The following is a 26,836-nucleotide window of genomic DNA, read 5'->3' on the forward strand; positions in this document are numbered from 1 at the left end:
CAGATGGCAATACAGGTGCAGACATCTTGCTGCCAGGCTGTCCCTGTCGGGATTGTTGCTTACTGCGTTGGTATGCGGACCGCCGCACAGCATTGAGCTGGCTGGTGGACGGGATACTGCTGCTCGTCGTGGTAGCCGCTTCCTCCGCCCGGCAAATTGTGACTGCATCGTTCAGGGTCAAGTCCTTGGCAGACAATAGCTTGTGCCGGGTAGCGTCGTCACTAACTCCAATGACAATCCTGTCACGCAGGGTGTCAGCACGCACACGTGTCAGGCTTGTGCGACAGGTACTACATGTGTGTGCTGAACATTGTGAGCACAAAACAACGTCCGGAAAATCACAGCTAGTGTGTAATTCTTTCAACGAAGTGTAAAAAGAATCGAAAGACTCGCCTTTCGATTGACACCTATCGTAAAATGCGATACGATCCAGGAGTGGGTTGCGCTGCCGTCGCAAATATTCCTTGACTGCAGAAATCCCATCGTCCGCATCGGGATTCGGTGGAGTCACGATAATACCCTCGCGGAGAAATCTGCGTAGCTCCTCATCAAGAGCTTGCCGCAGCGAGGACACTCTGGTCTCACGGCTCTGGGCTGACAGGTGCTGGCACTCATAATAGTCTCGCCACATTTCCTGCCATGCCGTGAAGTCGGCTAATGTCGAGGACGACAGTAAAATCGGTCGCTCCGCAGAGACAGGCTTCGGAGCTGGTGATGTGGTGCTGGGTTGCACGGGTTGTTGTGTTGGTTGTGTCAGTCGTTGTATAGTTTGTTGGAACAGGTCAGCCATTTTACGTTCCCTCTCCTCTGAGGACTTCATTTGTGCCGCCAACATCGCGGTCAGGGCAACAATGTCAGGAGCAGGGTCTGAGTCGGACATCGTGGTCGCAACCTACGCAAATGCTAGTATCACGAACAAACTACAAAAAAATCGGCGAGTGCGCAACACAACGAGGTGCAAACACAAAGCACGAGAAACTAAACACACAGGTGAGTTCTACAAGGAACGAACAGTTCACTGCGCCATGATATGTCTACAGTTAGCAAGAAGACATTTATTATAAAACAAATCTGAAGAGAAGGAAAACACAACTGAAGAGGCAAAACACATGAAGCACGGAAGTATCTCCACTCGCCATGTCAACTATTCCTGGCTATGCAGCACCTATTCGCCAAGACCGAACTGCTTCAGGCGGGGGCGTAGCTGTCTGGGTGAAGTCCAACCTGCATGCTCGGCACCTTGACGCCATTGACTGTAAAGGTTTTGAGGTAGTATGGCTCTTAGTAGATTCATGCTCTCATGGCAAGGTTGTAGTCTGTGCTGTGTATCGTTCCGGTTCAAGTAGCCCATCAGATTGCTCCGTCATCGACTACCTAGACAGCTCATTACCTGCAGCACAGCAACTCGGTGACCATGTAGTCATTGCAGGGGACTTTAATGTCCACAATTCCGCCTGGCTCAAAAGTAGTAAAACAACATTGGCTGGTCTTGCACTGGAGGATCTAGCATCTGCTTATTGCCTCACGCAGCATATCACGGATCCCACTAGAGGTGATGCCATTCTAGACCTTGTCCTTTCAGACTTGCCTGGACATGTGAGCACTTCTATCTGTAAGCCCCTTGGACGCTCTGACCATGCGGTCATCATCGCAGACTTCTTGACAGTTTCTCCCTCAGAGGAGGAGAGCTCTACTAGAACAGTATGGCGCTACAACAAAGCCGATTGGTCGAGACTGAGGGCACACTTCAGATCCGTAGATTGGCTGCAAGTCACTGCTCCCCATACCGACTGCAACAAGGTCTGGGATGTCATCTCAGAGACAATTCTAGTGGGGATGCACCGATTTATCCCGTGCAAGCAATACACTACAACACCCTCTGACCCTCCATGGTGGAACCCAGAGTGTCTGGACGCAGTAGTCCTCAAGGAACAGGCCTGGCGGCGCTGGAGGAGATTTCCATCTTCTGAGCCTCTGAAGCAGACATTTTTACAATCAGTCAACCATGCCTCAACTGTGATGGACACGGCCCGCCTAGCTTGGGAACGGCGTGTCCGGGCTAAGCTCTGTGCGGGTAATCTGCGTGACAAACAGTGGTGGTCGGTGATGAAATCAGTCGCTGGTGTTAAGCGCTCCTCTGATATCCCAACCCTGATTGATGCACATGGGCAGGAATGCGCAACCAACCTGGCAAAGGCAAACTGCTTTGGATCATTCTTTTCCAAGAAATGCAGTCTTGCCTCCGACATATCAGTGGACAGCCTGCCTGCTGCCTCTGGCCACAGTAAAACTCCATCAGTCACAAGGATCCATTTCCGGGCTGACACAGTACGACGACATCTGGCAAGACTCGACTCCTCCAAAGCCACTGGACCGGACAATATCCCAGCTAGGGTACTCAAGGAATGCGCAACTGAGCTTGCGGGGCCCCTAGCACGCCTCTTCTCCCTGTCTTTCAGTACTGGCCACCAACCACAGGCATGGAAGGTTGCCCGAGTAGTTCCAGTATACAAAAAGTCCTCCAAATCCGCTGAAAAGAATTACCGACCAGTCTCGCTGCTTTCTATATGTTCCAAAGTAATGGAGTCCATCATCAACCGCCAGTTAATGAACTTTCTGGAGGGACAAAACGTCCCCGCCGAGGCCTAGGTCCATCCGATCTACTTACGGGACTACACCACAAGTGGTCGGCCACATCTGGCCTTGGTGGATCTGTGGAGGTGCTTGCTGTCGACATCGCCGGGGCTTTTGACAAAGTCTCCCACACAGGTGTACTGCACAAGTTGCGGAACATCGGTGTGAAGGGCCCCCTCCTGGACTGGCTTTGAGACTACTTAACAGGTCGTTCGCTGGAAGTGGTCATCGGCGGCAAGAGCTCCGATCGCTATCCGATCTCTGCAGGAGTACCACAAGGCAGCATCCTTGGACCGTCCCTGTTCCTAGTATATTATTATTATTATAGACAACACCTCATGGCATGAGAAGAAAATCAGCCAGTACGGGCGATATGGGTGTTAACCAACCATGGTGAATAAAAGAAGAAAAGTAATGGTCAAGACGGAGAAGCATGGGAGGGACAGGTGATGGTGAATCTAGTGAGCAGATTTAAATGCGTCCAGGGTACTGGCATTGCGCGTAGTAGCGGGCAGCGCAAGCCAAGCAGAGTAAGCAACAAAGAGTGGAGAGCGTACAAGGGAGGACGTTTTAGCCAAGGGGAGGGCAACAGAGCATCTTGTCTGGGAGCCATCTGTGATTTGGAACCAGTTATACACGTTAAGATGAGGAGGATGTAGAGCTAGTTTAAATTTGTGAGCAAAAGTGCAAATTAATTTTTGACGGTGGGTCGACAGTGGGCAAGCATTTGCAAGGACATACAGGGAAGCAGAAGAGTAGAGAGGGGGTAGACTAAACAGGATACGAAGAAGTTTTCTATGGTGGATTTCGAGACGCTCAGCGAGAACCGAGGACAAGCCACACCAGCTAACAGCAGCGTACATGAAAAGAGGCAGGATGTACAGTTTGTAAAACAAAATTTTACATTTGAAAGGAAGATGGGAACAATGGGGACGTATAACACCTAGGGCAGAGCTTGAACGGCTGCAAAGAGCATCAATATGGAAAGACCAAGAGAGACGATCATCAAGCATTATTCCCAGGTGTTTATGGTTGGAAACAACCTTTATGGGTTCTGGGAAATCAGGATGGTGTAAAAGTGACATGGATGAGATTGGGGGAAGGAACATTATTTCGGTTTTAGTCAGGTTGGGTCTAAGTCGCCATGTTTGCATCCAGCGTAGGACACTGCATATCTGAGCCGACACTCGAGGTACAAGAGCCGCTGAGGACGAGGATGCGGACAGTAGGGTTGTATCATCAGCAAATAACGAGACACCTGGGTCTATAGAGGGTAAATCATTAACGTATGCTACGAACAAAAGAGGTCCAAGTATGGAGCCTTGGGGAACTCCAGAAGACACTGGTAGAGGATCAGAGTTGATGGAGAGGGCAGAAACAAACTGTGATCGGCTACTCAGATAGGACTCCAGCCAGGACAGAGCAGGGCCAGACACACCAAAGACAATATGTAGCTTGGCAAGGAGGCCACGATGCCAGACAGTATCAAAGGCCTTTGCCAAGTCAAAGAAACAGAGAGAAATATGGTGTCGAGCATCACGAAGGGTGGCAATGTCTTGTACTAGACGAGCTAGTTGGTCAGAGGTTGAGTCGTTGCGCCGAAAGCCAGATTGGGAAGGGCTAAGGCATGGTGAAATGTGGCAATACAACTGGTCGTAAAATACCTTTTCACATACTTTTGAAAGGGAGCAGAGAAGAGATATTGGACGATAGTTTGAGGCTTGTAATCGGGAGCCTTTACACTTGTAGATGGGCGTGACCTTAGCGATCTTCCAACGATCAGGAAATACGCCGGAGGAGTAGGAAAGGTTGAATATAAGGCACAGTGGGTACGCCAGAGATGGAGCCAGAACTTTGAGAACTTCATTTGGTAGGGCATCAGGACCAGGGCTTTTGTTGCTTTTTAGTCTTTTTAGGTAGCTGCGAACAGATGATGTGGTGGTATGTATAGAGCGCAGATCAGAAGACACAGTCGCAGAACGTTGCAGAGGTGGTATTGGAGAGGAATGGGCGTCTGGAATACCAGCTGATGTGAATTGCGTATTGAGAGTATTAGCTATAGACTTGGGGTCAGTCACCATCGAACCATTGGAAGCTAATAACGGTGGTATGTCTTGACGTGTACTAGTTGTCCTTTGAGTGCGAACAAAGGTATACAGGTTAGGCCTGGAAGAGGGGTGAGATAGGGTGGTAGTGAGCGAACGTAAATATGCTCGATACTTAGAACGTGACAATGACTTCACCAGATTGCGCTGTTTTTTGTATAAAGAAATATTAGCGTAGGTGGAGTACTTCTTACTTAAGCTATAGTAGTCGTATTTGAGTTTAATTGTACCTTGGAGATCTTTGTCGAGCCAAGGGATCTTGGGGTTACGGCTGGACTGACGAGGGTGGTGGCTGCCATGTTTGGGTGTAGCGGGTCTTGCTCCGTATTGTGGCACATAGAAGGAGAGCACGTCATCAAGAACTGTGGTGAACTTCTCCACAGCTTCATCAGCAGCAGTGGAGGTGAATAAAAGATGCCAGTCACAGGCAAAAAGTGCAGAGTTGATGATTGACCAAGTGGAGGGTGTAACCTTGCGGAAGGCATGTCGCGGAGGGGTAGGAGTCTGAGAGCAGTTGTAAGAGGTGTTAGCAGTGGCAATGTTGTAGGCTAGCGTTGTAATGACTTGCAAATGATCCGATGCAGCAAGCGGGGCAGCATCGTCAACAGAACGTACAGAGAGGGGGCGGTTCGTAGCCAGCAAGTCCAGACAGGACAGTCTTCCATTCGGAGCGACACGGGTGGGGAAATTGACAAGCTGCTGGAGGCCAAAGCTAGAGAACACGTGTGATAGCTCCGTACCAGCACGCGATGTGGTGTCACAACTCCACCAGTCAGAATTGTGGGCATTGTAGTCACCGGTAAGAAAAACATCAAATAAAGAGAGGTCCAAGGAACACAGCGTGTCGGTAAGTGTGTCGCAAAAGGAGGTGATATCAAGAAGGATTGTGAAGGGGGGCGGTAATGACAGCAAATGAGTAGGGGATTGGCCCGGAGACCTGCCGGTGCACCAAGCTCAAGCCATAAGGCCTCGCTTTGGGGAGAATCAAGGTCATGGCGACGGGTGCAATGTGGAAATGTCCCATCACGTATGAGAATGGCCACGCCACCATAGCCACGTAGGTTTGATCTCAGGTTCTGTTCCGTATTCCCCGGAACCAGGTTGCATCAGTACCGTAACTGTAATACCGACTGCGGATACTTTCCGAACCCACGTTCAACAATGGAGACAAACTTTACTGGTTCGAGTTCTCACTCTCAAAACACCAACTCCATCTTGGATTATCTTGGATGCACTCTAACAATGCCCTAGCAAAACCTATCAAGAACCTAGCTAGAACTGACTGTAGAACAAAGAATACACAGCTACATGTATAAGCAAGCGTCGATGTGTATAGGGAGTACAAGCAACACTGTCAATGGTGAATGCGTGACGTAGTCTAATGAGTACGTGTTGGCGGTCAGACACTTGACCTTATCGTATTATGGTATGAGTCATGCACATGTATGGAGCTTGAGGCAGTCATGCATGGCTACAGGTGTAGTGCTCGATGAATGCACGCAAAGTGCAGTCCTGTAATGTGACCTGTTGAAACCTGAACGGTACCAGGCGTCACCACGACTCCGACATACCTCCCTCGCGAACGAATCATAGCCTAATCAATGTATGCGAGTGAGACAAACTAATATTCCGAGTGATGTTCTAACTCCTGGGGAACTGCTATTGGATGTCACACCTAACATCATTGTGTCAAATGCATGCCGTAATGTCACTAGACATATCCGGGAACGAGGATACGTCTTATCTAGCCGGTTGGATGTATTGTTCACTCTGATTGTGGATTGCTTGCTAACACTACAGTCACAGCCTTACTACCTCATCGCCACTGCCGTACCACCATCCACTATTCGCTCAGCTGGTGACATTGTCCACATTGACGTTGGCTGTGGCTGGGCAGTTCTCGGAGTCGAGCTCCACCTCACCCTCTGTTACTTCCAGTGGGATGAGGCGATGAACTGATCGTCGATACTCCTTGCCTTTGATCTTCACGTTGACTGCACGGACGACACCATCTTGCCCTGGGTATGTGGCTGTGACGCGTCCCAGAGGCCATGTCGCGCGCGGAGTACTCTCATCCATGACAAGGAAGACCTCACCCTCCTCGACGTCTTTTGCCTTCCTGTACCACTTGGACCGGACGTTTAGCGCCGGGACCATCTCGCGCAGCCAAACTTGCCTTGTCAGCACTTGTAGAAACAGCCAGCGCCGTCTGGGGTGGACCTTCTCCAGATCCTCTGTCTCCGCCTCGAGGTGTGTGACTGCAGCCGCGCGTCCCATCAGGAAGTGGTTTGGCGTCAACGCTTCTGGATCGTCGCTGTCAGATGATACGGTGGTAAGGGGACGGGAATTCAGCATTGCCTCGGCATGTACCAGCGCTGTTGAGAACTCCTCATCCGTGAGGCCAGCCTGGTGCAGCACATGCCAGAGTGCGCGTTTGACTGCCTTGACCATCGTTTCTACTACACCACCGAAGTGGGGCGTTCTCGGTGGGTTGAAATGCCACTGTACATCTCGCAGCTCGGAGTGGGTGGTTAGGCGGTCTTGATCTATCGTGCAGGTGGCTTCGCGCAGCTGTCGCTCTGCGGCGGTGAAGTTCGACCCGTTGTCTGTCACTATGAACTCCGGGGTTCCACGCCTCTTGCAGAATCGGGTCATCGCCATCAAGAACCCATCTGTGTCGAGCGAGTTGACGGGCTCCAGATGTATTGCTCTGGTCAGCAGGCACGAGAATACGCAGATATACCGCTTCTGCTGCACCTTGCCTCGTCCCTGGCGCGTCAGAAATGGACCGGCAAAGTCGATGGTCACCTTGCTGAAGGCGATAAGTGGTGACGAGGTCCGGTAATCCGGCAACCCTCCCATGATTGGAGTCAAAGCCTTCGCGTAGCCTCGTCGGCACTTGACGCACCTGTGGCGATGCTGTCGCACAACGGACTTCCCGTTTATCAGCCAGTACCGGTTGCTGAGGTTGGCCAGCAGGTGGTTGGGACCCATGGAGTGCTGACATCTCTCGTCTTCGTCATCCACGATCAGGGCTGTGACCCGATGTTTCGGTGGCAGGATGATGGGGTGTCTTGTCGTCAGCGGCAGATGGTGTGCAGTGGTGAGTCTCCCACCGACCGTCAGTACGGTTGTGCCATGTACCTCCTCCAGCTGGGGTCGCAGCTTCAGCAATGGCTCGTTGGGATCGGGTTCCTTGCCGGACTCCAGTCGCTTGATGACCTTGCCATACACCTCCTCCTGGGCCTTCCGTACCCAGAACACGTCGGCCGCCTGGACCTCTGCAGGGGAGAGATCGGGTACTGTCATACCGTTCACTGACTTGGCAGATCCAAACTTGCGTCGTGGAGCGGGTGTTGGTCTGTTGGCGCCAGCCTCCCTCGGTATACGGACGTTACGTACAAAGCGCTGACACCAAGCGGTGACACGGATGAGCCGCGTCCAAGACGAGAAGTTGGAGGGGTCAAGCTGGTACTTCCCTGGAACCGCGCTGAACGACATAGCGGATCGCTTCTTCAGCTCTGCCGGCAGACTACTGGGAACCTCGATCGGCCGCGCCGGGAATGCACTCTCGGGTCCGCGTAGGAACTTCGGGCAATGCCACCAGTCGTCATCGGATGCGAGCTGGGCTGCAGATAGGCCCCGGGTGCCCTTGTCCGCAGGGTTGATTGATGTCGGAACGTGCCTCCACTGACGGGGGTCCGACAGTGCTTCGATCTTGCTGACCCTGTTGCCCACCTCGACTTTGAAACGGCGGCTGTGTGAGCGAAGCCAGTACAGGACATTGAGGCTATCACTCCAGTACGTGATGTCGGACGAGCTGATGCCGAGGGCTTGGGCGACTTGTTCGGCTACCTCGGCGCCGAGTACAGCTGCTCGTAGCTCAAGCATGGGGATCGACTGTCGGTGTAGCGGGGCTGGTTTAGCCTTGGCCATGGCCAGCGTGGACCGAGCCATGCCGTCTGGATAACTCGCCCGTACGTAGACTGCTGTTGCGACTGCTGCGTCGGATGCGTCAACGAACACATGGAGGCTGAGCTCTGCATCGGCCGGATCCCGGTCTGGGTCCTTGAATGACCTGGTGGCTCTCACGGCTTCTAGCTTGGGCAGTTCCTCGAAGAACTTCCTCCAACCCTTAGCCTCAGGCTCTGCGAACTCCTCATCCCATTCCAGCCCGCGGAGGCAGGCGTCCTGGAACATGACCTTTGCTCGGATGGTGTAGGGTGACACTTGCTCTCGTGGGTCAAACAGAGAGGCCATCTTGCTCAGGACAGTGCGCTTGGTGTACTGCGTGATGACGGGCACCTGGTACTTGAACGTGAAATGGTCGCTCTCAGCATCCCAGGCGACTCCTAGCGTCTTCACGCAGGGTAGCGTGGGGTGTTGGTGGTCAGCTACCGAGATCAGCGTGTTCGGCGCCCGGTCGGCTTCTGGCACAGACTTCATGACCTCTGCACTGTTCGACATCCACTTCCGTAGATGGAAACCTCCCTTGGCCAGTGTCTCCTGGACGTCAGTACGTAGGCCCACCGCCGCCTCTGGCGTTGGCGCAGACGCGAGTAGGTCGTCCACATAGAGGTTGTCCATGATGATGGTGTGTGTGGGTGACCCTTCGGCGGCATAGGTGGCCGCGACAGCCTGGACGGCCTTTCCGGCGAGGTATGGCGACGCCTTACACCCGAAGCACACTCGCTGGAATTCGAACACCTTGGCTCTTCCGTCGACCTCCCACAGGAATCGGTGATACCTGCGGTCTCTCTCAGCCAGCTCCACTTGCAGGAACATCTCGCTGATGTCTGCCATCAGAGCCACAGGTTCCTTACAGAACTTGAGTAGGCAACTCACGATGTTGTTCTGTAGTGCTGGGCCGGCGTGCATCTCCTCGTTGATCGAGACGTCGTTCTTCTTGGCCGCCGCGTCAAACACTATCCGCACCTTGGTGGTGGTGCGGTCCTCCTTGATCACGGGAAAGTGGGGCAGGAACCACTGGTCATCCGCATCGTTGTGCACTTCCGTCTCGGGCACCTCGCGGATATACCCCTTCGTCAGGTACTGTTGGATGACACCGGCGTACGCTGCTGCGAGCTCAGGTCGTTTGTACAGGGACCGTTGGAGACTCGCCAGTCGTTGTTGGGCCATCGGTCTGTTCGAGGTCACGTGAGGCTTTCTGTCTTCAGCGACCCACGGGATGCCAATGGTGACACGGTTGTAGTTGAGGCTCATGGTGTCGTCAGTCACCTTCTCGGCTTCACGCTCAGCTCGAGACATGGTCTCTCCCGTGGCTGTAGAGCGGATGGTGTCTAAATTGAACATGCTACGCACCATGGCATTCAGCTCCAGGGTTGGCTCGGTGGGCTCTGCGGTCGCGGCATGTGTGGCGTGGTAGACGGTTGGTTCCGCCGATGTTCCGCTCCCCTCCAGGAGACCGAAACAAATCCATCCGAGTGGTGTCTTTCTTGCGATTGGACCATGGCCAGGCCCACGGCGTTCGGCTAGCGAGGCGTGCAACTGTGGAACGTCAAGGCCCAGTAGGATGTCCACAGTTGGGTTAGCTGGGGTATCCGGATTCATCCCGCGCAGGTGTGGCCAGCTTGCCTTCTGCGCATCCCAGTCCACACGTTGCATGTCGGCGGTTATCTGAGGGAGAACGACCGCCTGCACTGGGGTTGTTGCAGTTGAGTCTTTGTGACAGATCTCTATGGGAGCGATCCTGGACTCGTGCTGCAGACAGCTGCCACCGAGAACAGTCGTGCGCACGGACGTGGTCTCACCGGGTGGGACATTCAGCTTCTCAGCCATGTCGGTGGTGATGAAGCTGCAGGTGGACCCAGAATCCAGCATGATCGTTGCTTGTAGCTCGACGTCTCCACATCTCACTGTCCCCACAGTCGTCATCAGAGCTGGTAGGTTTGCTGGGGTTTCGGCATGCAGGGCGCTCGCTGCAGAAGCCATATTCGCGATGTTGGTGCGAGCGGCGTTTTGTTGGCTACCGCTGCTAGGCCTGTCAGAGTCGTCCCTGTGGAGCAGCGTGTTGTGCTTGCCTTTGCACTTCCTGCAGTGGCTCGAGGTGCAATTTCTGGCGAAGTGGCCGTCCTGTAGACAGTTCACACACAGGCCCAAGAGGCGCACCAGCTCTGATCGCTTCTGGACGGGTAGCTGTTGGAACTCCTTGCACTGCGCCATTGCGTGCTCTTCCATGCACTTCCTGCAGCTCTTCTTCTTCCTTGGGGAGTCAGAGGTGGCGTCGCGGGTAGTGCCCGCTGTTACTGCGGCCAGGGTCGTTGACCTTCTAGGCGGTGGGGTTGGCTGAACGGCGGCCGTCTTGGTGGAGGTTGGTGTCACCAGAGAGGCGGCTTCCGCTCGTTCGGCCAACCACTCAGACAAGACACCAAGGTCTAGTTCATCCGTACTAAGGCCCTTGGCCTTCACATACTCGCCCCACTGCATTCGATGGGGGAGCGACAGCTTGGCCACCAGCTCATCACGGAGCGCAGGGTTGTTCCTGTGGCCATGGCTCTTTAGCAGCTGCATAGTGAGGACGATGTTCCTCACAGATGTGGCCAAGGAGTGCAGGGCGTCCGTGTCCTCTGCTCTGGCTGGCTTCAGCGCCTTGGCCTGCTCGATTAGCTGTTTCACTACCAATTCCGGCCGGCCGAAACGACGCTCCAGTGTCCGGATGGCCTCGTCTACATTGTCTGGCACGGCCAGGAGCAGCTGTACTGCCTCCTGGGCTGGTCCCTTCAGGCAGGTCTGCAGGCGCTGGACGTTCTCTGCGTTTGAGTATGCGCATTGCTCCGTGCTGCTTCGGTACAGCGCGAGGAACGCGGGCCATTCCTCCGGCTTGCCAGAGAAGATTGGCAGCTTGCTGCTGGTGGATGATTGGCGTGCAGCCAGCTGTCTGATGCCAGCGTTACTATTCTCGACCTGGGAGGTCTGCCCTTGACGTAGGGCCTGGGTGATTGCACCTACAAACTCACTGGCCAGGTCTGCCATCTGACGCGCAGGATTGCTGTTAACTGTGCTGCCAGTAATAGTACCGGTAGTAGAGGTACAACCACTCATGTACGCGTCTTCGACCTCACTCGCCTTACTTGCTGCGCCCTTACCACCGGTACACGTCTCCGTAGCTCTGGCACTAGAGTATCCACGCGGCCCTGACTCTGAGTCGGAGTCTGAGACTGTCATGTAGCCGCGTGCACGTGCACTCGTGTCGCGACGGTGCTTTCGTGGTGCGGGTACTGGCATGGATGCGTGTGGGTGACTGGGTGACGTAGTGCTCGGGATACCGCTATGCCTTGTGCTTGCGGTCGACTCGCAGCGCCCACGTCTCTCCTCGTGGACCTGTGCAGGCTGTGGTTGCACTACCGGTAAGCCTTGTACTTCTCTAACAGGCTCAGTGACACTACCAGACTTCGGCGCTCGTCGTTGTCTGGCACGGCTTTCTCGTAGGGCATACTCCGCTGCGAATAGCCGCTGCCTCAGCTCTGTCATCGATCGGGCCAGCTCATCGTTGCGTTCTCGTTCTGCCGCAAGATCCCTGGCTTGCTTGTCGCACGCTAGCTCGACCATTGCCCTACTCGCCTCAGCTTCCTCTAGGTTCGTCTGCAGTGCGTAAGCGTCTCGCTGGCGCCGCTTCTCGACGATCGCGGATTCATCGATCATCGTCTGAAGCTGTAGTAGTTGCTGCTGATACGCAACTTCCTTGGCCCGGAACTCACGTTCTACACTGCGTAGACTACTGCCAGTACTGGATCTCGGCAGTTGCTGACGCTCTACGAATGTCCTATCCCAGGGCTCGGGCCCTATTCCCCGCTGAATGGACTCGCTTAGATAGTCAGCGTAAGTGGCATCGGCTACAACAGCAGTGGTGTGTTCAATCGTTCTTTGAAGTACCTGTGTCTGTGCCTGTGCCTGCGGTTCTGGTTGATGAAACGGAGGTTCATTCAGGTGTTCATGAATCGGATCTTGGACTACGCATGGCGGTGCCTGGTAGTGGTAGCTGTGTGCCGGAGTGAATGCACGGACATGCTGGACATCTGAGTCCCTCTCTACATGTGCGTCTATCACTACGTCTACCGGTGGTGGTGTGCTAGCCTGACAGGCCTCTGCATGGTGTAGACCTACTGCTGATTCTGACGTTCCGTGCGTAGATCTATGGGAAGCCTCTCCTTCTGATGGCTGAGATTCTACACCGACTACCGTGTGTGACTCTGTTGGTGTTGGAACAGCAACTGAACTAGGTGCAACTACATCATCGTCAAAGTCGATAAGCGACGTATCTTGGGCTGCAACCGCCTCATGCAACTCACCCGCTTCCTGGAAGACTTCTTCTCGCATCGCAGGAGAGCTGGAGGTCTCAACGGACCTTTCCCTCAACGTCCCTTCGGCTTCCGACATCGCCTGCTCCGTCAACCGGGCGATTTCCAGCCGCTTTTCCGCCACAGCCTGTTCCGCTTGTAACACGGCTATCCTGGCCCTGAGCCTGTCAGCTGAATTCGCGGTGACGGCTTGGCTCCTACTTTCGGTCATCCTGTCATCTCCACCACTAGCACCAGCGTAGGACTGGGTGTCTGTGTACCCGAGTTTTGGCGCTGCGACGCCTTTCGTCGTGCGCTGACTCCGCCTGAGCTTCTCCATCGTGGACGTGATCCGGCTCGAAGGACCACTATGTTCCGTATTCCCCGGAACCAGGTTGCATCAGTACCGTAACTGTAATACCGACTGCGGATACTTTCCGAACCCACGTTCAACAATGGAGACAAACTTTACTGGTTCGAGTTCTCACTCTCAAAACACCAACTCCATCTTGGATTATCTTGGATGCACTCTAACAATGCCCTAGCAAAACCTATCAAGAACCTAGCTAGAACTGACTGTAGAACAAAGAATACACAGCTACATGTATAAGCAAGCGTCGATGTGTATAGGGAGTACAAGCAACACTGTCAATGGTGAATGCGTGACGTAGTAGCCAGTGCAGGCTAAATTTTATTTTTCAAGGAAACCCTTCGAAAATGGTACCAATCGATTCAGCATGGCATTTTCATTCCTCCTGCAAAGTTTCAGCTGATTTGGAGTCATGACAAGGACGCTATGGCGATTTGAAGATCGAAAAACTTCACTTTTGTTTGTCAAGAAGAAAGACCATGATCGCACACAAATCATACAACCCGTGTGGCACAATGATTTTTGAGCGAAGTTGATCCGCGGACCCCCGTGCTTCGCGCATGCATGCATGCATGCATACTGCATGCACACACGCAGTACAGAGGCTTTTTTGAACGCGGATATGTAGTTCTTCGTCTTCTTCGAAAATAATGTCTTCCAAATGCGTGGTGCTGGTGTTGTTCTCAGCGTCGTCAAGGCAGAATGCAGCTGCATGTGATGCTCCTGTGTGTTCATGCATGTTCTCTTTTCGCGTCTCGACATTGTAGCGTCCAGACTCTGCTCGACTGGAGAAGATTGAGGAGACTATGCTTTGATCCACATGGAAAATCGATGAAATTTGGTAATTATCGTCGGGCGCTAAAAAGCGCTGGGGAGCATGGGGCTAAAACTTCGTAGCAGTCATCCCTACCATGACAGGCATCGACTGGTATATGTTCCATTCTGTTCCCAACCACTACGGGTAGTCTGCGAAGCTTTCTTCTTCGCCGATTCTCGGACAGATCGTACGTCTTCGCACTGTATCTCTCGTCTCCCTCAACGGATCAAAACACGGTTTTCGCCAGGACGAACACAAACCCCCAGATTTCGCGGCGGCAACAACTTCGAGTAGGGAAAAGCTAGCAGCTAACCAGGAATCACCAAAAAACACGTGTAATACTCAGTGTGATTTGCGATAGCTGTCATTGTGCCGTCGCACCATGCATGTACCATGCACGGGAATGGAACACGGATGAGTCGTTTTATTACGACAGCCTGCACTGGCTAGACGTAGTCTAATGAGTACGTGTTGGCGGTCAGACACTTGACCTTATCGTATTATGGTATGAGTCATGCACATGTATGGAGCTTGAGGCAGTCATGCATGGCTACAGGTGTAGTGCTCGATGAATGCACGCAAAGTGCAGTCCTGTAATGTGACCTGTTGAAACCTGAACGGTACCAGGCGTCACCACGACTCCGACAGGTTCTTATGTGTAGATCTGTCTTTACGGAAGCATGTGTAGCCTGGAACACTGAATAAAAGTGACGGGATTAGCCAGGTTTCTGTTAAACATATTATGGTGGGCTTGTTGGCATCACATATTGCGTACAATTCCGGAAGTTTGTTTGTTACAGAGCGACAGTTGATACATGTAGTTACAATGTTAATAGAATGTGCGTGGTCCGGGAAAAAACGGGAAAGCATGAGCGCTCAACGGGGTGAAGACCGACATTAGTTTGTGGTAGGGGGCGTCGTGGAGCTGCTGTTGATTAGGAGTTTTAGTAGTTTGTCGTCCAAAATCAGGAAGGAATGGTGGTGCAAGTGGAATATGACCACTAGATATAGAAGAATATGTAACGCAATGAGGGGAAGGGTGTGATGAACTTGCGTGGGGCACAAAGGGTTGGGCAAGAGGATTTAGCTGTTGGCTAGGTGACCAAGGACCCATCACTTGCTAGCGGAGTCGGCATAGCGCCATTTGCGGACGGTGTGCGCAATGGTGTCGGGCCAGAATTCCTTGTCAAGCAGCGTTTGCTCAAACTCTTCCACGACAGAAACGCGTGCATAGCAGGTACCAAAGTATTGGGTTTCGGCAATTGTGCATGCGTATACATCAACGCCCCTATCAGCGCACCAGGTGACAATGGACTGTGCCTTACTTCCAGGGCTAACATTCCCGACAAAGAAGGCACATCGCTTGGGAAGATGTGTGCCAGTGAGTGTGTTGGGGTTGGGGTTTTCTGTGGCCATTTTTCTGTAGACAGACACAACTTTGGATTTTGTTGCCCGGGCAATGGGATCGCTGTGGGCCGCTGATTTATTGCTCCTTCGCCGCTGTTCTTGCCAGTTGTTCTGATGGGGATCGTCTTCTGTGCTCCCAGCAGCACCCTGAGTACATGTGGGCTGTACTGGACAATACCTTAGCACCTCTGGGAAACTCTGACCATGCCTGTGTCCTAGCTGACTTTCATGTAAGCACAGCAGAGGAACCACCAGTGACCAGAACTGTCTGGCGTTACCAACGCGCAGACTGGGACAGACTCCGCCACTTCTTTAGAACAACAGATTGGCAGTCCACTGTCAGTGATGATCCTGATGCAATGTGTATGCACTTGACCCAGAATATTCTGGAAGGAATGCGCCGATACATACCGTCTAAGCAGTTGTGCATGAAACCATCTAACCCCTCTTGGTGGACACCGGAATGCACTGAGGCTGTAGCACAGAAACAAAGAGCATGGAGGAGACTCTGCGCCGACCGGTCAAGTGCCCAGCTGCAAGCCCGTTACAATGTCGCCAAGCACTCGGCTAACCATTGCCTGGCAACTGCCAAGCAGGCATTCACAGCAAGCCTGGCGCAGAAGTTAGCCTCTGGGTGTATGGCGTCTGGTGAATGGTGGCGAACCATCAAGAAGGCCTCTGGCCACGGAAACAGCCCATCCATACCTACTCTCCGCAGCACCGATGGTACGGAGCACGACACCAACCGCAGCAAAGCAGAGTGCATGGCCGAACACTTCGCCAACAAATGCAGTCTAGGGGCAGACGACCTATCCGCTCCATTTCCTTACGTCCGACCACGTACTGACCGCAACCTCTGCACCGTCCGGTTTCGCGAAACCACAGTCGAGCGAACTCTCCGCCAGCTCAACCCCACCAAGGCCACTGGCCCAGATGGGATACCTGCCCGCGTCTTGAAAGCTTGCTCTGCAGAATTGGCACGGCCGCTTTCAAAACTATTTACATGCTGTCTTCGCTCCGGTATCCAGCCACAACAGTGGAAGGTTGCAAACGTGGTTCCAGTCCACAAGCGCAAGTCTAAATCGTCGCCATCAAACTATCGACCAGTGTCGTTACTGAGCATCCTCTCCAAGGTCATGGAGACCATAGTCAACAGGGCAATGAGCAACTTCATGGAGACGAATCACGTCCTGTCAGAACGGCAATTTGGATTCCGTCGCGGCCACAGTGCAGCAGACCTGCTGACTGCTCTCCACCACCAGTGGGTGCACACCGCCGGAGATAAAGGAGCTTCTCGAGTGCTGGCCATCGACATTGCTGGAGCATTTGACCGGGTGTCTCACACTGGTGTGTTGCACAAGGCTAGAGTGTATGGCATCTTGGGAGACCTGCATCGGTGGCTCCAAGACTACCTCTGCAACCGCACACTTCAAGTCCTCATCTCCGGCCAGACATCAGCCAGACGCCCAGTTAAGGCTGGGGTGCCACAGGGCAGTATCCTGGGCCCCACCTTATTCTTGGTCTACGTCAACGACCTTGAAGACCACCTCCCAATCGGCTCCAACCTTGCCTCATTCGCCGATGACACAACCCTATACGCCGAAATTGCAACGCTCGCTGCTGTTCCTGACAACGCTAGAGTACTCCAGGCTGCTGTCGACCTAGTATCCAGTTGGGGCTCGGATTGGAAAGTGCAGTTCGAGCCAGCCAAATCTCAGGCCCTTACAATTTCCCACCATCGTCGGGACTGGCCAATACCCCCCATTGTCTTCAATGGAACTCCTGTCGAGGAGCAGCCCTCCATCAAGGTACTCGGCGTCACGTTTGACCATCAGCTAAAATTCAGCCAGCATATCCGAACTGTTGTAGTCCGAGCAACGCAGAGACTTGGAGCCTTGCGCAAGGCATTTCACTTGCTGACTATTCCTGCCCGGCTTCGAGCCTACAAAGCCTTTGTCCGGCCGGTTATGGAGTACTGCCCAATCGTCTGGATGGGGGCAGCTTCTTCCCACTTGAATCGGCTGGACTGGGTGCAGAAGCGAGCCATCAAGGCAATACATCCGCAATGCTGGCTTCCTAGCCTCATAATTCGACGCACCATCGCTGCCCTCTGCCTCCTGTATAAAGCCCTTTGCGATAATTCTCCCGCTCTTCTCTCGAGAATGGCTCCACCCCCGACACACCAACCCAGGACCACACGCCTCACCCGCCAGGCTGTACGACTGTCCACCGCGCATCCCCATCAGTTACAGAATGTTCTTCCTGCCAATTCCAGGAACAATGTGAGCCGAGCCTTTCCCCACTCCGTCATCCCAATTTGGAACCAGCTGCCTACCTCTATCATTCCCCACCCATTTCACCCAAAGAACATCCAAAAGTTCAAGACAGCAGCTTATCACCATCTCCTCAGAACGAACTGGCACTGGGCCACTCATAGCATACGCGAGTAAGAGGGTACATTGTCCTAGCCTGCTTGGACATACATGTAATCTCTCCTCACGGACAGTCTCCTCTTGAATTTAAAAGTCTAACAGCGTTCACATCAATACTCAACTTATTCTTTTGCTCACTGAGCAATACAATCTTTCCATTTTCTTTCTTCTGTTTTCTTTTTCAATTTAATCCTCCCTACCCAATATCCCTTTGGTGCGTCCATGGAGCTATGAAGCCGAGACCTCTGGTCGGCGGAGCTTAATGGGCCCCACCACCACACTCCATCATTCACCCCAGTGTCTGGAGATATGTGGATTTTGTAGAAAAAAAAAAAAAAAAAACCACCGGCGCCTGCTGTTGTAAGTGTGCCCCCAGTTGTTGCATTTCTACCAGTGTGTACGGGTATGTTCCTGCGTTCCATGTGGTTGGTGTTAGGTACGGTGGCCCTGCTAGTGCTAGTTGACCTGCTGTGTAGAGTGCGTGCATCTTCTTCTGGCTGTGTGCTATTCGTACTCACTGTACGAGTACAACGGGATTGCATGTCTGGAGTGTCGCAGTGTACGGGCTTGGATGAACCATTGTACTGCTGCTGGTGAAGCTGTTGCACTTCCCCCTTCAGCTCCGAAATTTCCAGCTTCAAGGACAAAATTATGCTATCCCTGTCCTCCCTCATGGAGGCAATCTCCCCCGCCAAGGCCTGGATAGTGTTAGCAAGGCTATCTAGCTTAGAGTCATTAATCCACGACGTACCGGTGTCAGTGACGGGCTTCCCTCCAACGCCGTGCTTCCGCAGTGCCTGCACCAGCTCTGGCCGGGCGAGGCTCGAAGGGGAGTCCAGGGACTTGCGTTCAGCGATGGCGATTAGTTCCTGGTACCCGATCAGGGCAAGATCAAGGTTCTGGTCCAGGGACATTCTTAATTTCAGCAAGGACAAAGGTACATGTAGAAGGGTAAAACTGCTGCGGGGGGCTCCCGGAAAGCTGTTCCGAGGAGCACCAAAAACGTCAACCACCCCCTGCGATTCAAAAAAAATAAATATGTAAATGATGCTGATAGCTGTCTGGCTCCAGGGTCTGAAATGGGAACATTTGCAGACGACACCACGCTGTATGCCTGCGTCAATACACGCGATGATGCCATACACCAAGCTGACAGTCTTCAAGCTTCCGTTAATGCGTTACATGCATGGGGAACAAAGTGGCATGTTAAGTTTGAACCATCCAAGTCGCAGCTCCTACGAATCTCCTGCCATCGACAGCAGCCTTGGCCTGTCCCCGCAATAAACTTTGGAGGGGAGGTCATCCCACAACAGCCACACCTCAAGCTCCTCGGAGTTATGGTTGACTCCAAGCTATCCTTTTCCGCCCATCTCCGGTCAGTTGCTGCCAGGGCAAACTCACGTCTTGGCCTCCTACGTAGAGCTGCTCGTGTTCTGGACTGCCGTGGCATGCTGGCCGTGTATCACGGCTTCGTCCGGCCCCTGCTCGAGTACGCTCCCCTTGTCTGGATGGGAGCTGCTCCCACTAACCTTGAACACCTTAACAGCTCCCACTAACCTTGAACACCTTAACAGAGTGCAGAGGCGTGCCCTCCACATCCTGGGACCCAACATCTTGCTACAGAGCCTAGAGGCCCGACGGACAGTGGCGGCACTGACTTTCGTCTACAAGCTGCTGGGCCAACCAGGTCCTCCTCTGCTGAGATCCATGGTCCCCCTCTCGTCGTCCACCATGCCGCACCTGTAACCCGGAGACAATGCCAACAGTCTGCTTCACACCCCTTCCAACTGGAAAATGTTCTCCCTCCAGGCGCTCCTAACTACCTAAGACGCACCTTTCCATACAACATCATCAACACCTGGAATGCGCTGCCATCCTCCCTCTTCACCAAACCACCATCTCCTAAGGGCCTACCATCCTTCAAAGCGAACGTCCACTACCATCTTCGGCGAAGCCAGTGGCTTTGGGCCACAGACTCCCTCTAACAGTTCAGAACTATTTCCATCCTGAAGCTCCCCCCCCCCAAGCATTGCATGATGTTCACTGCATCTGAACTGCCTTTGAATCTATTTTTCTCTCTTCTTGTTCTCTCTCCACCCCCACCCCCCCCTCTCTCTCTCTCTCTCACTCACTCTCCTCTCTCTCTCTCTCTCTCTCTCTCTCTCTCTCTCTCTCTCTCTCTCTCTCTCTCTCTCTCTCTCTCTCTCTCTCTCTCTCTCTCTCTCTCTCTCTCTCTCTCTCTCTCTCTCTCTCTCTCTCTCTCTCTCTCTCTCTCTCTCTCTCTCTCTCTCTCTCTCTCTCTCTCTCTCTCTCTCTCTCTCTCTCTCTCTCTCTCTCTCTCTGTCTCTCTCTCTCTCTCTCTCTCTCTGTCTCTCTCTCTCTCTCTCTCTCTCTCTCTCTCTCTCTCTCTCTGTCTCTCTCTCTCTCTCTGTCTCTCTCTCTGTCTCTCTCTCTCTCTCTCTCGCTCTCTCTCTCTCTCTCTCTTTCTCTCTCTCTCTTTCTCCACCCCCCCTCTCTCTCTCTTTCTTTCTCCTCATCCATTCTACCTCACCTTCTCTTGTCTTTATCGCACTAAATCACCCTCTTCTTTTAGGCTATGGTGCGCAAGCTCACGTTAACGCCGAGACCATAGGTCGGTGTTGTGGGCTTGCCTCACCAGCACAGGCTTGCTTTGCAGCCCCTACTCTCCCTGCTGTTTTGTCATTGTATACTCTGTTGTCTTCTCCCCTTCTGACGAGTAGGTTGTGTACTTAGTAAAAAAAAATCTCCCAAGCCAAGCAAGCATGCCGTTATGGTGCGAGGTCATACAACTGTGGTACAAATCTAGTACGGGAGTACATGAACTACAGGTCAAATATGGCATGGGGGAATCCATATACATCAATCATCAGTTGGAAAATACGTCACAATAGAGAATACAAAAAAGGGAACATGCTCATAAATGCAGAGAAGGTGAAACATTAAAGTGAAATATTTATAAGCGTGTCCCCTACAGTCCATTCATTGGAAACTGGCACCCTAACTTTTTGGTGTCTCTCTCACATAGTTTTAGATATCGTGAAAACAACAGTACATCCTGCATTCTGTGACCCGTGCAATTACTCCTTGCCACATTTGAGGCCAGAAAAGTCCAAGAACAGGGAAATAGAAATTCAGCCAGGTTTTACAAAATTAGGACAGGTATGCCATGGCAAAATGTATGGAGAAGCAGATCCAAAACCCAGATTTTTGAGATTTAAAGTGGGTTTTTGATCCTCAATTCGGCCCAAATCCGACTTTTAAAAGCCAGCGAGCCAGTTTCCGATGAATGGACTGTTAGGCCGCAACCACACTACGTAAAAATCACAGTACAAATTTTCATGCATATCTCAGTACAAGTCGGTACGCAACCACATTACACTTTTCGGTCTGCATAGTTGACGTTTTCACGCGAACAGCACGTGACGTTGTCGTACCAAAGCGTGTGCCATGCGCTGGAAAAGACCGGGAAATTCAAAAACAATGCTGATGCTGATGCTATGTACGACGACCAGGTACAAAAACAAAGTTGTACACAGGAGATGGAGCGCGAAAACGACGAAAACGACAAACGTGGCTTTCTACAGGGGTGCGCCAGTTGCTGAAAACCTACAAAGCGCATTTTGCATTTCGCACGCGTCGGCATGACGATTTCTACTGTAATGCAGTTTGTACGTGATTTTGTACCTAGTGTGGTTGCAGCCTAAGACGCCCTCGTGAAGTCAGCGCTGAATCCAAACAAGACGAAACTAATCAGCAGTCTCTTGGTATCTGGAAGTGACATCGACAACCGTATCAATGTCGCTAACCGAGCGTTTGGCACTATCCTGGAAAAGACACACTTTAAGTGTGACTTCATTATCTAGAATCATTATGTATACCACACTTATCATTCCGTTTCTATTATACAACCGTGGTCTGTGGACCTTGACAGCAGCACTCGGCAACAGGCTTGACACGTGGCATCGCCGCAAACTACGATCCAATCTTGGCGTAGTGTATCCACAAACAATATGGAATAAAAACTAATACAAGCTGTCAAACCAATGACCTATCACCACTATTACCACTATCACCACAACATGTAGAGAAAGGCGCTTGTTATGGTTCGGCCATGTAATCGGAGAAGGCATTTACTCAACATTCTACAAACCTCTAAGACTACCAATCGACAGCAAAGACATGAAGAAGCCCATGCTAAAAATATCTGCGCTTACTCACTTATCTTTTTGATAAACAAGTAATATCCTATACACCACGCCACCACATTGCGCTCTCTTGGCCGATCCAAATTCTGCACTCACATCACCATCACCACAGCGAGGACAATTCCGGTATATAGATTGATATCGACAATGGCCCTCCAGACAGCTGCTGCTATTGCTGATATTATATCACTAGGCGAATCACAACCTCCTGTTTTAGTCCTACCCACCACCCCAAAATATTCCTGCACCCCTTGTCTATAGCGCACACCTTCTGTCACATCTTCCTTCCACGCATACCAATACTCACTACCTTACTTTTTTTGCACGCACACACACCATTGGACCAATGGACGCCCATCGCCGGAGGCGATGATAGCGATGCTACAACAGAAGCCATAGCAGCTTGTGCTGGGATTGCACCATTCAACTGCTTGCAAGGCTGAAGAATTGACCGCCACTATTTAGCCTGGTCTACACCACACAGCTATGAAGTGGCTTTTTCTGGCCAGTGAATCCCTACTTTTTGGTCTTTTTATTATTATTTTTTTCCGCACACACATCACACCACATACTCCGGCATGCACTGGCCGTTAATAACCACCCAGGAGAATGAAAGAAAAGTCAGGAAGAGTCTGAGAAAGAGAAGAAAGATGTGTGTGACCATAATCGTCGGGAATCGAACCCGCAACCTGTCGATTGGAAATCGCTGCACCATATGGGACACACACGCACACACACACACACACACACACACACACACACACACACACACACACACACACACACACACACACACACACCTCTTGCCAATTATACCCACCACATACACCAACACCTATTGCTGATCCACACCCTACCTAGACTCTCTCCCACATTTATCAACCCGACGCTTCCATTACGCCACTCCACCTTGTACGCACACCAACACCTTCTACCAACCTACACTTCTACCCGAAGGGTGTACTCCTTCCCACCTGTATCGACCCGCACCTAACCTTCACCATTAACTTAGATACATGTATTTCCCACCTTCACCTTCTCACCTCACCTCACCACCATCACTCCCTATTAACCCGCGCCACCACCCAAAGCCCTCCATTATTTATCCACTGACGATGTTGTTCAGAACAACGAAACGTCTGGAGAAGTATCGTGAATATTTCTATCTTTATCAAATATACCACTCTTTGGTCTAGAAAGAATACTTTTTGATATTACAATGAGAGTGGATAATCAACGGCTTGTCCACCAACTCTTTGACTTTGGAATAGATGATGTCGTTGATGAACTATCCTCACAAGACCGGCGGTTCGGCAATTTAAAAAAGAAAGACGCCTCAAAACCACCAGCAGCCCTTCCAATCCTGTCCAACAGTGTCGTGACGGAGCACGAAACCTCGCCGCGGTGGGAGGCCGAGCCGTTCAAGCAACTCCGTAACCTGTGCTTTCGTGAAGCGATATCTGCGAGAACATGTCTCCTCGTCAATTTTTCAATGTCTAATCGATCATCCACATGCTGAGGGAGATTCGCACATGTATCTTCAGTTATGCAATGGATGAGAAGTAGGAGCTCCTCTTCATCCAACATTCCATTCCGGTGCTCAAGAAGGAACAGAGATAAAAGCATTTTGAATTTTTAATGATTGAGTTCTCAAAGGTGAAATTTGAAATTTGAACAAGAAGAAAACACAAAAGGTACGCCGTAAATTGTTTTTCAATCTCCCGCCGGTGACAAATATGTTGCTACGACAACAACGCAACGAAATGTGGACATGCCGAGCGAAACGAACAATTTACGAAACTTCGGTACGTAATCCAGACCTAAGGAAAATAACGAAAATCGTTAGCGAAAGGTCCGTAATATGGCGAATGGATGGAGATGGAGCGAATTGGTTTAGCATGTCAGAGGGTGCTTGCACCCATCGTTAGGGTAGTAGTAGTAGTAGTAGTAGTTTTGATTATTTTACTAGGGGAGTCCCTACAGTCTACTCCCTTTTTACTGGGAACCCTAGGTGAAGTTTAACCACATTAATGAACAGAGCAAGAGTGTGGGCCTGCCGACAGTCAGCTGGAAGAGAGTTCCACCTGCCTGCCGCCAGAAAAGAAATAGAGCGCATGCCATACTGCGTATAAACGAGTGGAAGAACTAAGGCTCTTTGTGCCTTGCCCAGGGTGCATGCCTGGTGACCAGGTGCAGTTGCCCGAAGCTGGTACAAAGACTGAAGAAGAGGACTAGCAAGATGCTGGGCCAAGCAGTGGTACACAAAAACATAGAGCTTGAGGCTAATACGCTGTTCCAAAGAATAGAGGTGATATAAGCGAAGAACTAGTTCAGTGGGCGTGGTACGATCGAGTCCAAACACTCTCTTCATTGCTATGTGACTAACGGTCACAATCCTATTGTACAGAGTTGTGCTTAAACAATGTAGGTAAGCATTACTGGCATAGTCTAGGGTAGACTGAATAATTATCGTTGTCAAGTAGAATGTTCGCTTTGCATCAGTTGTGTAATGTCTACGGCCATGTCGGAAAACAGCAACTTTAGCAAAAACCGAGTTACACAATTGGACCTGTGGCTGGAAGGTGAGATGCTCGTCTATCAATAAACCAAGGTATTTGGCAGTGCTCGTAGGGGTAAGAGCCTTTCCTTTACAGGTCAAGGGCTGTGGCAACTGCGCTGCTGGCAGGCGTGACCGCTGCAGGATTAGAAATTGCGTCTTGTCGGGGTTCATGATGAGCCCCTTCAGATCTAAATGGACCTCCAGGGCAATTGGATCGTCCTGAATATCCTGTAACATAGCAGAAAGGTCCAGTCCGATGATGAAGAAGGCAATGTCATCAGCATAGAGTTGTGACATGCTGTGCGAATATAAATGCAAAAGAGCAGGGGACCGAGGACCGACCCTTGCGGGACGCCCCTGGTACAAGGCGCAGTCTCACCATGCTCGCCATTGACTATTACTTGTTGACTGCGGCATGACAGATAATCTGCAAACCACTGCAATACAGTGCCCCGTAACCCAACATCAGCCAGCTCATGGACTAACTGCTGATGTTGAACGCGGTCAAATGCCTTACTCATGTCTGCAAACACTATTGCGCATCGTTGACCATCGTCCAATGCTCGGTTCCATCTATCAATGCAGAGAGCAAGGGCATCCTCACAGCTGTGGTTGGAGCGATATGCAAACTGTTCCGGTGTAAGGGCAGAAAGCTCATTGTGATCACTAAAGAACTCCACAACCTGTCGATGAACGATTTTCTCCAACACCTTGGAGGCAAGTGGCAACAGTGAAATGGGACGGTAGTTTGTAGCTGACAGTTTGTCTCCGGATTTGAATAGAGGGCACACATGTGCGTGCTTGTACGCTGTAGGAAACACACCCGAGAGGAGAGACTGGTTGATAATTGACGCTAGCGGGGCTGCAATGGACGCCTTACATGACTTAAACATGCATGGAGGAATGCCATCCGAGCCAGCAGACTTGTAGGAGTTAAGATTGGTCAGTATGTCCATAACTGTCTTTGCATTTACTAAGGTGAAATCAGTCAGGGTGCTCGTTGTGGTAGCATCTGTCGAAGCAGGTATCTGCAGTGGTTGTGGCCGGGTTGGGTCATGAACAACTGCTGCAAACGTATCTGTGAGTTCTGGAAGTGGTGCGGCAGGAGTAGACTTTACAATGGCTCGGCCAGATAACTTGTTTAGTAGGGACCAATGTCCACGGGGATCACGCTTCATATTTCTAAATTGATGCTTGAGGTACTCTGACTGCAGGCGCCTGTTGAGGAGTGCCCCTGCCCTTCTCACGGCTCGATACTGTTGCACTAGCTGTTGATCCGAGGGATGTAACCAGACCTTTCTGTAGAAATGTTTGCGCTGCTGCAGAAGGTATCGCAGGTGAGGGGTTAACCAGGGTAACAGCAAACCCTGTCAGAGGGACAGTCAGTGTACGACGTAGAAATACGTAGAACGCAGTGGAGTTGCTACGGAGAGCGAGAATGAGAGAAAGCAAGTAAGTACTTATACTTATAGTATGCAACTAATTTATATCATGGTATTCGACAAACATGCATAACAAGCACTGTATCGTACCTTGTTGTTGTTGTTGTTGTTGTTGTTGTTGTTGTTGCTGTTGTTGTTGTGAGGCTCTCAGGAGAGCTGACCATCCACCATGACGCCCGGGGACCGCGCTTGTTTCACAACTGCAAGGGCTGCATTCCCACAGCAACTTCATGTGTCATCTGTGGCAGGGGCTGGGTCTCTTGGGGTAATCAACAGCGCCTGTGTTTTCTTGTGGTCCAGCATTAGTCCGCGGTCCTCCAACCACTGTGACAGGCCAGTGATGTCTGTGCTTAGTGAGGAGCACACTTGCTGGCAGCTGCACCAGGCGTTGATGGCAATGTCGTCTGCAAATTTCTGGTTTGTGGTCTGCCGGGGCAGGAAGCACTGAAGGTTTCGGATGTACAGTGTGAACAGGAGGGGGCCTAGGACGGATCCTTGTGGCACCCCTCGACTGCATGCGACGTATTCTGAACAATTTCCGCCCAC

General features: G+C 51.7%; 2 protein-coding genes across 2 annotated transcripts; one reads left to right on the top strand and one right to left on the bottom strand.

The window, feature by feature from the left end:
- The first annotated feature begins 1,137 nt into the window (after positions 1 to 1,137).
- On the top strand, positions 1,138 to 2,649 carry LOC135809147 (uncharacterized). The gene has a single exon (XM_065322435.1). The coding sequence runs from the start codon at positions 1,138 to 1,140 to the stop codon at positions 2,647 to 2,649; it is 1,512 nt and encodes a 503-aa protein (XP_065178507.1).
- A 3,941-nt stretch (positions 2,650 to 6,590) lies between these two features.
- On the bottom strand, positions 6,591 to 13,376 carry LOC135809157 (uncharacterized). The gene has a single exon (XM_065322446.1). It carries the CDS (start codon positions 13,374 to 13,376, stop codon positions 6,591 to 6,593), a length of 6,786 nt encoding a protein of 2,261 aa, XP_065178518.1.
- Between the last annotated feature and the right edge of the window lie 13,460 nt (positions 13,377 to 26,836).

This window comes from Sycon ciliatum, chromosome 1, assembly GCF_964019385.1.
Source record: "Sycon ciliatum chromosome 1, ocSycCili1.1, whole genome shotgun sequence".
Classification (NCBI taxonomy): domain Eukaryota; kingdom Metazoa; phylum Porifera; class Calcarea; order Leucosolenida; family Sycettidae; genus Sycon; species Sycon ciliatum.

Coding starts and splice junctions, on each gene's coding strand:
- LOC135809157 (XM_065322446.1), bottom strand. CDS start 13,376: ATGGAGAAGCTCAGGCGGAGTCAGCGCACGACGAAAGGCGTCGCAGCG.
- LOC135809147 (XM_065322435.1), top strand. CDS start 1,138: ATGTCAACTATTCCTGGCTATGCAGCACCTATTCGCCAAGACCGAACT.